The sequence below is a fragment of the Apium graveolens genome, chromosome 2 (assembly GCF_009905375.1).
Source record: "Apium graveolens cultivar Ventura chromosome 2, ASM990537v1, whole genome shotgun sequence".
Taxonomy (NCBI): Eukaryota; Viridiplantae; Streptophyta; class Magnoliopsida; order Apiales; family Apiaceae; genus Apium; species Apium graveolens.
The window spans coordinates 303820844-303831315 of NC_133648.1; the positions used below are offsets into that span (position 1 = coordinate 303820844).

The window sequence follows — 10472 nt, forward strand, 5'->3', positions numbered from 1 at the left end:
AACTTATTAATTATTTTATATTTAGAGTGATTGATATCCATCAGACACATATAATCACTTGTATTTATTTTATTTTCTAAGTATTAACCTATTACAAATACCATTTAATTTTGAAGTGGAAAAATGTATATTAACATAATTTATTACTTCCTGTGAATGCACCATTACAAAAATATCTCAATCACCCGTGCTCATATGTATAAACAAATAAATTATTTATTCATTAGGTAACAATATAAATATATTGTTAACATTTACAGCAAAAACAGTTTCAATTAGTATAATTTAGAGTATGCTCATGCATTGCACGGGTTATAAATCTAGTTATTATAAATACACAATTTGATAGTTGATCATATATTAGGACTAAAAATATATAAGCCTATAATCATTCTTTCCATGTCACTCAACCAATTATAACTATGCAACAGGCATAATAATATTTTATACATTGATCCTATGTCCTTTTAATTGTACTTGGTTTTATTTTAGAACTATGCATTAGGGTACTAGTATTCTAAGCATAAAAATAACTTTTTGATCTCAAATTATAAAATGATTATGACCATTTTAGCTTTATTATTAGACTTGCTTCAAGGTGCAATGCAAAATGGCTACAACCCTTTATGGCTAACAACAATTAAGGTACCCTACGATGGCCTACCAGAAGCATCACAAATTGGCTACAACTAGTGAAGGATCAATTACCTAAAGCACTGATGGCTGCACTGCAAGAGCTAAGGCATATAGACTGAAATGGAGATTCACGAAAAGTACATTGAAACAACCCCAACGTATGAGATGATATTCATACTTCCAGTATAATCCTAGGCAAGGGGTGGTGTACTAACCTTTATCATGTGTAGGATATGAACAGTTTTTTTTTTGGAGTTTGGTTGTTGGAAGAGCCTGGGAGACTAGCTGAAGAGTTCTTTGATCCAGAGCATTTTTAAAGAGTCATGGACATGTCACCCGAACACAAAGGTCTTGACCTCAAAAACGGAAGCATCATAGTAGTATAGGAATTCTTCAATGTAGGTTATACTTCCTGATCACCAATTTCTCAGGCATAGAAAGTCACTAGACGCATTGGTACATTCCAAACACGAAAAGCTCAAATATTCCAAGATAAAGTTATAAGACTTGGACCCCCCCCCCCCCCCCAAAAAAAAAAAAAGAAAAATTGATGTAAGCCATTCTGTTTTACAATGTTAATAAACCGCACCATAAAATTTGGCAAACACGGTAATGTCCCGAGTAGAAAGATGTCCATGCAGAACTAACTACTCAGAATCCATCACTTGCACCAAATTTAATAGAGAGCTACCAATAATTCCTCAATAGTGCCAGAATCACATTGTTTCTTACCCAGCTGATGAGACAATAAGCCGCCTCCCAAATTAATATCCAAATAATTTACCCTCTTCATGGAAGGAAATTTTAAGAGAAGGCAGTTTAAAAACAAATAGCTCTCAACGGAAAGAGTAGTGTCAGGGATACCAAAATTGGTCCCAAAATAACACTCAAAATCACACCTGACTAATTATGATTTGTGGGCGCATATTAATGCATGATAGCCTCATCATTTTATAAAAATTATTATCAATCAATTCTTTCCACTTGTCATTTGATACCTATTTTGGGACAGATTTTTGGGACCTCTATCATTTCTCGTGGGTTAATTGTAAAGGAAGAATTTGAAAAGAACAAGCAGCTTACCTAGCGAATCATGTAACAATCTGACCTATAACTTCCTATACATCGACAAGATAACATGTTCTAGAAAAGGGAGAGGGAGGACGGGAAAAAAGATTGCATATATGGTGCTCGCAATTTATCATTTTTAGTCAGCTAGGAAACTGACAATATAATAAGTCTAAAAATATACACACACGGGCGTGAAATATACTTCTTTGAGTGAACACATGACAAATATAATATGATGCATGTAGATATTTAAAGAAGTTTTTGCAAAATTAAAATAATTTCTCTGAAGCATTCACGTTCCTGTCAGTTCAAAGAACCAGTTCAGTCTCTATAGACTATAATAGAACTAAATCTCTCAATCTACTTGAAATAGCTGGTCTAGGTATACATATGACAGGCTAACTGTAATGTCATGCTTTTATCAAACTGCTGGCTTTCAGAGAAAACTAACCATTTGGCTAAAGCGTGACATGCATGACTTTATTTAAATTCAAATGAAGATCACTGAGCTCCGGACAAGGTTTTCAGACGTTTACCCAGAATTTCTCAGAAGACCTATTTTACATACAATATTATCTAGGCCTTGCCGGTAACTGCAGCATGTATAGCATCCGCAAGGTGAGGTACTGTTCGGGAACTAAGACCTGCCATGCTGATCCTCCTGCACATATTCCAAGTAAACATTAAAACTCCCAAAGATTATATCTCAAGAAGTTGATTTAATCTGCTATCTAAACCAAGCAATATAAACATGTCGACATCTCAAAACCGCTCTCTCATATAATACATAGTATATAGTATACATACACACTATGTTACTCGGACTCGGCTAGAAGTGTTGGACATGGATACGTGTCTAAGTATCGGACTCGTCAACATTTTGAAAAATATACATGTTTTTGCCTTAAAGTAAGTGTCCAAGTTCGAGTGTCCATGTCCAGGTGTCAAGTGTCCGACACGGGTACTCAATGATAAAATGAAGAGTCCGAGTAACATGGCATACACACAGGAACCAAATGCACAGTCGCTAGTATAAAATATTTGTCAACTCCAACCTACCTAATATAGTAATTTACATCATTCCCACACCATATAAGGGGATGTTAATTAGTTTATTCCCACACCATATACTACAGTTGTGTTTAAAGTAAATGACAGTTTTAAATGTCTATGAAAGATTTAGTGGCTTCCCCCAATAGTTTAAGGTTTTGGGATAGTTGGTCTTGTACAAGAAGGTAACCTAGCTCTGGTATAGTGAGGTCCCGAGTTCAAGTCCCGGAATTTACTTAAAAAATTAAATTTGAAGAAAGTTGTTCTACACTCATACATTATAAAGGAGGTTATAAGATAATATACAGAAGTAGGTACTAATAGTTGATACCTCAGAAAATAGGGACCAGTTGCTTCAACATTCAACAAATTTCAAGCATGATGCCAGAGCTTTTGTTAATTGTTGGGGATGCAAAAAAAGAAAAAGGACTCCGCAATTCTTTATAAACTTTATGTGTTATTGGCATAATACAAGTTCCCGAGTTCGACTGTCGAATATTTGCTCTGGGTACTAGAGGAAAAATGAAGAGTCGAGTAACAGAAATAACAGATAGACAAAGTATAATAACACCTTGTTTCTAAGAAAAATGTGTACAAATTAAAAAGGGGGGGGGGGATTATCATAGCAGTGCAGTGAACTAGAATGTAGATTAACGATGTAAACATATGAATCTTTACATCTCTGACAAAGAACTTATGCACCATCTAGGCTTGGAGAAATATAGTAAAGTGCTCTGCTTACCCGTCGGTTGTCATATATATGTGATACTCATTGGTCATGAAGGTGACTTGCTCAGAATTTAACCCAGTGAATGTAAACATTCCAATTTGTTTGACAATGTGACTCCAGTCACCTGGTGTGCCTGCACAGTGTACAAGAATGCAAGTCACTATGGCTCTTACAATCGTAGAAAGATACAAGCACAAATGCATAAGCCCAAGGACTGTGATTTCATATATAAGTCAATCCTTCTTACAAATACAACAATTCCACAGTGGCTTTATAATAATTTGTTGGTCTGCTAACTTTTGATAGTGTAAAGCTGCTATAAACCCCTTATTTATATAAAGACACGGTTTCACAAACAAATCTATGGATAAAGGCAAGAGATAAATGGTTTATCATAAACCAAATTTTAAGGTGCATAACTATTATCACTGGAAATACCAACTGCAGAGTGAAACCAAAACATTAAATAGAATTTTTTGCCTAAACAGGCTGGAAGTGTCGCCTTGCCTTTTGCCTGTAAAGCATCAAAGAGCTCCTTTCGCATGCAAATGATTCGGTCAGCCATTGCTTTCAGCTCCAGTGTCCATTCATTGTAGAGGTCACTATACACAAATTATTGACAATAATTAAACCTATAACTTAAATGTCTATTAGATTATAAATGCCTGAATTTAAACTTCAAAATACTCTACTCTCCGCAAGGAAAGGTGTACATTAGTGCTAATTTTCAAAAGGAGATTGATTATATAAACTAAAAAAATAATATACATATTTATTTATTTACTCGTAATACTGATGTAGCCTTTATTGCTTAAACAGTACGGTTGTGTGGTTCTATCAGGCACAAAGGAGCAGTGTTTTAACAGACATACCTATCTTTGAGAATAGCAGCTACAATAGATGCACCATGAAGAGGTGGACTGGAATACATTGGCCTAATAACTAGTTTCAGCTGGCTCTCAACCTTGCTTGCCGCATCGGCAGTCTTGCATACCTGTAACAATAATTATCTGTCAGATTCATTGATAATTGATAACAGTAATAAACTAAAAAAATATCATTCCAAATACAAACTATATAGCTACTTCCTAGACTAAGATTGAGGCGAAGTGTGTGGTAGAATCATATTATAAATTTTAAAAATGAATCCAAAATAGCCTACATACCACAGATAAATGATACCATTAATTGCAAGGAAAATAAGTAGGCAAATATGCTTTGGGTGAGTTATTCTTTGATGCTCATCAGAGTGTAGTTTTAAAATAGACAATGTTAAAAGCACTACTTTCTGTTTCTCTAGATGCCTAGAGACTTACAATGCTCAGAGCACCAACACGCTCCCCATAGAGTCCCATATTTTTTGCATAACTCTGAGCTGCAAGGCATTCACCTCCATCTGCAACAAAGATGCGAACAGACTGCGCATCAGCATCAAGGCTGCCACTAGCAAAACCCTGGATAATAAATACTATTGTCAGATCATTGTGACACGAAACATGTTTCACACAAAACGAATAAAATTAATCGCCATCAAGTTTTGTATGTTGTAATCAAATCATTACATTCTCGAACAACACTTGTCCTCTACCTGATATGCACTGTCAAAGAAAGGTAACAAGCTTTTTGATCTCATCAGCTGTCTGATCTGCTCCCACTGCTCAATGGTTGGATCAACACCGGTTGGATTGTGGGCGCATGCATGAAGAAGCACTATTGCTCCTGATGGAGCAGAGCCAAGATCCTCTAGCATGCCTATTTTTAATATTATTTTTAGTATTAGTGTAACCGCATATGATATAAGTTCACTACTCACTATTCACAACTTTAATAGTTTAAGAAACTAATATTTAATTATATCATTATCAGATCACTAGAAATATAATGCAATTGAAGGTATCAGGGTTCTGCCGCACTATTGAGTGACAAATGTATTTCAATTGCGCCAAAAAAAATAGCTTGTTAATTTTTTAAAAAAAGGACTTTGGAACCCATAAAGAAAACCCATATCTCAGGTTTTTGGCTAGTAATTTTAATTGATATAGATATTAATATTACTGAGAGGGGCTCATACCTTCAAAGTCCAGTCCACGTGTTTCTGGATTATAGTACCGGTATGTCTTCACTGATAAGCCTGCTAAAGTGAAAATTTTTGGATGGTTTCCCCAAGTCGGCTGTGGGATATATACAGTACGCTGGCGGAGCAAAATGTAAATCAGACTAATATCCCGTGGGTGTTAATCACTAACAGAGGGAAGCTACTAAATGCACGATTTACTTACTTCATGATAATGTCTGGCCAGGAATTCTCCCCCAACTCTCAGTGAGCCAGTACCAGATAAGCACTGGACAGTTGCGACCCTGTTCTCTTGAATGGCAGGACTGGTCCAGAGGTATGCAACATTAGGGTCAATATAGAACGCAAATAATATGATGGCAGTAGTACCCATACAAATTAGGTACATCGAATTATAAACGAATTTAACTATGGCCAGTGACTCGGTCAATATACTTAGAAGTTACAAAACTTTCCTACTTGCGCCATGATTCTATCAAAAGACGGGGGCATGTTTAATGACAAAGTGTCAAAGACTTGAAATGTATGTATTTCTATTGGGTACTCTCTTGTTTCTTTTGCACAAAACATATATCTAAGATGATAGTATGCATTTGCTGTCAATTAGACATTGTTCCTCTATAATTCGGACAGAAAAAAAATTCAAATAGAAACTTGGATATGATTATTAAGCATTATAAGAATATCAGAGATGCACATTCTGTAATCACTTTAAATGTTTTAAATGATAACTGCAACAAAAAGTACATACTTACTATTTTTGTTTGGGTAGCAACACATGCACCAAGTTCACTTAAATCAAGTACCATTAACTTACCAACAAAGCAAAGAGAAAATAAAACATGCAAAATGCAACTCATCCGATTACCTATCAGCGCCGAAAATAAGCTTGGCACTCAATTTGTTGAAGTCTGCCAGTCCAACAATAGGAAGATATTCTTTTACTCGAGACCTGAATCACAAATCAACGGACACAATCAACACATAGATAATCAGATCACCAATAGTATGTCCACCATTTCACTTACAATAGAAAAACTTACTGATCATCTACAAGCATCAGTTCTGCTCGCTTCACCACATTAAGAACAAGAGGTTTTCCTTCCTATAAAATAACCATGAGTTGAATATCTAGCTAGTATGTATATAAATATGATCCAATCACAGTGATGAAATAACAAATTAACAAACCTGAGTTCGATAAGCACCAACCCCCAAATTCAACTTATTTGGACTTTGATCTTTGCTATAAGCAACAGTGACCTGTTTGACGCATAAACAAAACATAAATCAATAATCAAAAATAAATTACAAATGTGTTAAATGTATAGCAACAATCCTAACTTCAACTCAGCAAAGAAATTAATTCATGGCGAAATATTTATATAAAAAAAAGCCAACTTTTATTTACATATATCACTGATCAGGATATATATATACATGTGCTTATGTAATAAACTGAAATACTTAATTAGAATAAAAAATTGAAATGAAACGAAGACAATAAAAATATTATAAATAACAAATCCTTGTAAAATTTATGTACATATGTAAAATAATACATGGTAATACTTACGTATAACAACACACACACACATGTGTGGAAACTAAAATCATGTTAGTATGATGTAAAAAAGTGAATTGTTTGATCCACAAACAAAATATGATGGGGGATACTAAATTCGTGACGGCCTTGCTGGGTATCAACACTCCTGAATTGCAATGAAATATAAATCAAGAGAATACAAAATGATAAAATTAGCAATCCATCGGTGATACTATGTAAACAGTACATGTACATATAGGCGTGTGATATACAGATAAACACAACTAAATGCACACATATAAACAGTACATCTACATAGGAGTGAAATACACAGATACACACAACTAACTACAAGGATAAATAAAAGCTAAACTGAAATTAAAAAATATGATATAGATGAGTGATCCGTTAATAATAGTTTGTGATAAGTAATTGTAAAATCATATATAGCGAGCGGTAGATAACTGATTACGAATAAATCAATTGTAGTCTACGATCAGTAAGAGTATTAATGTCAAAGCATGTATAAGTGCTATATCTATACACTACAACTACAGATTGATTAGAGAGAGAGAGAGAGAGTACCCCTAAGATGGGATCCTCAGGAGCGCGAAGGACATTGGCGAAGACGGAAGACATGTTTGAAATTAGTTAGGGGGTTTTAGAAAAGTTCTGAATTATTCTCTGCACTTAATTGCGTGATTGATCCACCGAGAGTTTTATAAGTACAAAGCGTGTATGTATGTATGTATGTATATATAGTGAGATGAGAAATCGTGACGAGAAAGACAGTGGGCGCTCAACTAGGGAGAAGCAAAAAGGTGCTCAAACGGGGGGCGTTATTTCACTTCTTATTTTAACGCCCCCTTCTGCAAGACTACAACTTGATAATTTACAAAAAAAGAAGCTACTACAACTTAATGCACTTAAAACTCGGTAAAATAATAATCGATAAAATAATCTCATTTAAATAATATTTTTTTTTTTGTCTCGATTCTATTATTTTAAAAAGATTTAACTGTACCTTCTTTTTTATACTTAGTTTTGTTTTCAATATTTTAATCAGAAATTACTCAAAATACCTATATTTTTAGATTAATTTCATTTTTAAATTATATTTTTTAAGTTTCATTTTCAAAAATTTTATTTGTAACTTTTATTATGCAACTTAATTTCAAAATGTGAAAAGGTTAATTTTAAGGTTGCATTAAGTGCGTTTCAAGTTTGTAACCACCGAATCAAGTTTAAAATTAATTTTGAAAAAATAATTGCATTTCAGGTGATAGGGGATAAAATAAACCTCGATTATGTCATTAATATTGCATTAATTGCACTTGACTTGGGCTGCATACAAGGCCCATTTATGAAAGTCCAATAGCCCTGAATATTAATTATTTTCATAGTTAATAAATATGGGAAAATCAGTTATTGGGAGAAGCCCTAGTAAGGATATGAATCCTTGTGGATCAGCCTCCAAGAGGCCTCATAGGATAAGGAATCAGTTTCCTACTTCCAAGGACTCCCAACTTGTTAGTCGCTAAACACCCACTAAAATTCACGCAAGTATACGTGTTCGCAAGTAATATAGAATTATTTATAGTTCGATCCCACATGGACTGGCTTAGATTAACGTTGTGATTTATGCACTTATGCAACAATGATATGGCTATTATTCAATGCTAAGACGAATAACAAATTGAGTTTTGATTATACTATGATTAACTAATGAGAATTATACTAAAGAACATTAACTAAAGAGAGTAAAGAGAGTTGAATAATATATAACACAAACATGGGATTCTAACTTCATTAAATACTTCATTCAATAGTCTTTTCATTCTTAGCCTTAGCATGTAATGGTGATGACACTAATCAGATAACACGAAACTGATAAACGCCAACTTTCGTTGTACGAATACCATACTACCAGACATCCACAAAAGAGATAGAAGCTGAATAGACACCAATTATATTGAGATCATATATATCTATAGAATTTGACAACATAACGGTTTAATGTACAAGTTATCTATCGTGATTACATAGGGCAAGTAAGATGGTTAAAATTACCTACGAATCATGCATAACAATAACACATGAACATATGCTAGTATGGCAAGTTCTAAATCCTTAAATTCATTTTCGCTTCATTAAGAATTAACACACTATCTTATAAGTTCGCGACTCTCACAAGACGAATAAGCACAACCAATACTAGGTTATCATTCAATCACCACACACTAAGGTATCGAAACAAATTAACTAAAGAAATCCATAAATAATTCCGCTAGAACCCCACGGTAACGATTAACCCATAATCGGACTCATCATCAACGTGGGTTCCGATGAAAACATGGCATAATAAACGTAGTCTTTATACTTAATAAAACCAAGTACGAAACATAAGTAAAGGTTCAAGAATAAGAAAACTAGCATCCAACGTTACAACCAAAACAAAGAATCACAAGAATAAATTAGATCTTCTTCGCCTTGGTTGAATTGTGCTCAACGGTCTTCTTTACTCCTTTTCCTTAGCTTTTGTACGTCTCTCCTTCTGCAAAACGTCTTTATTTATGTATATATATGCTGTAGAATTGACCAGGGATTCAAACTCTCAAAATCCTAATAGAAACAGAATTTTGCTACCCCGACCTGGCGCAGGCGCGCTGAGTTTCTGTTCTTTGGGCACGGCCGCGCGCTTTAACAACGCGGGCGCGCCGTCCTTCTGAATAAAATTCTGAATTCTTTTCTTCTTCTTGCTGATTTGAGCCGGTCTTTTCACGAGCGTTTATTCCAACACCATCCAAACACCCAATTAGCACTACAACCATGCTAATTTACCTAATTTCCTGGAAAATGCTTGCAATGTAAAAACACGACAAAAACACGTAAAAACACAAACAACTTGAGTACAAATACACCAATTCAAAGCTTTACGGAGCGTAATAAAGTGTCATAAATGCCACTCAACACAAGTCCACTCTAATTCTGAGACTTGTCCTCCAAGTCTCCTAACCCTAGTCTATTTCAAGGAGTCTCATGCCTATATAAGGGGACTCACCCCACGAATCAGAACTACATTTTTTGACTTGATCCTTGGAAAACAACAACGTACGTAGGCATCTTGTTAAGGCAGATCGAGTCACGAGACACAAGAGCAGTCAAATTGAGCCTCGAAGCTCACGAACCCAAGCAATAAATACACCCACGTTTTTTACCCACAACATCTGGCGCCGTTTATGGGAAACGCATAACAACAACCATGGTAAACACACAGAGGAGAAACAACGCCCCTGAAGGAACACCGGCTGGGACGAACCAAACAATTTCATCAGTGGTGGAGATACCCCGCACTCAACCTACGC

At 34.9% G+C, this 10472-nt stretch overlaps 1 protein-coding gene across 1 annotated transcript; it reads right to left on the bottom strand.

Annotated features, from left to right (window-relative positions):
- Positions 1-1953: 1953 nt before the first annotated feature.
- LOC141708653 (aspartate aminotransferase, cytoplasmic) lies at positions 1954-7974 on the bottom strand. Its single transcript, XM_074512393.1, has 12 exons — positions 7693-7974; positions 6753-6824; positions 6605-6666; positions 6430-6513; positions 5767-5866; positions 5559-5679; positions 5076-5239; positions 4804-4941; positions 4360-4481; positions 3995-4089; positions 3500-3620; positions 1954-2368 (listed from the first exon to the last, which is right to left on the bottom strand). Exons 1-12 carry the CDS (start codon positions 7744-7746, stop codon positions 2284-2286), a joined length of 1218 nt encoding a protein of 405 aa, XP_074368494.1. The 5' UTR covers positions 7747-7974; the 3' UTR covers positions 1954-2283.
- Positions 7975-10472: the final 2498 nt, after the last annotated feature.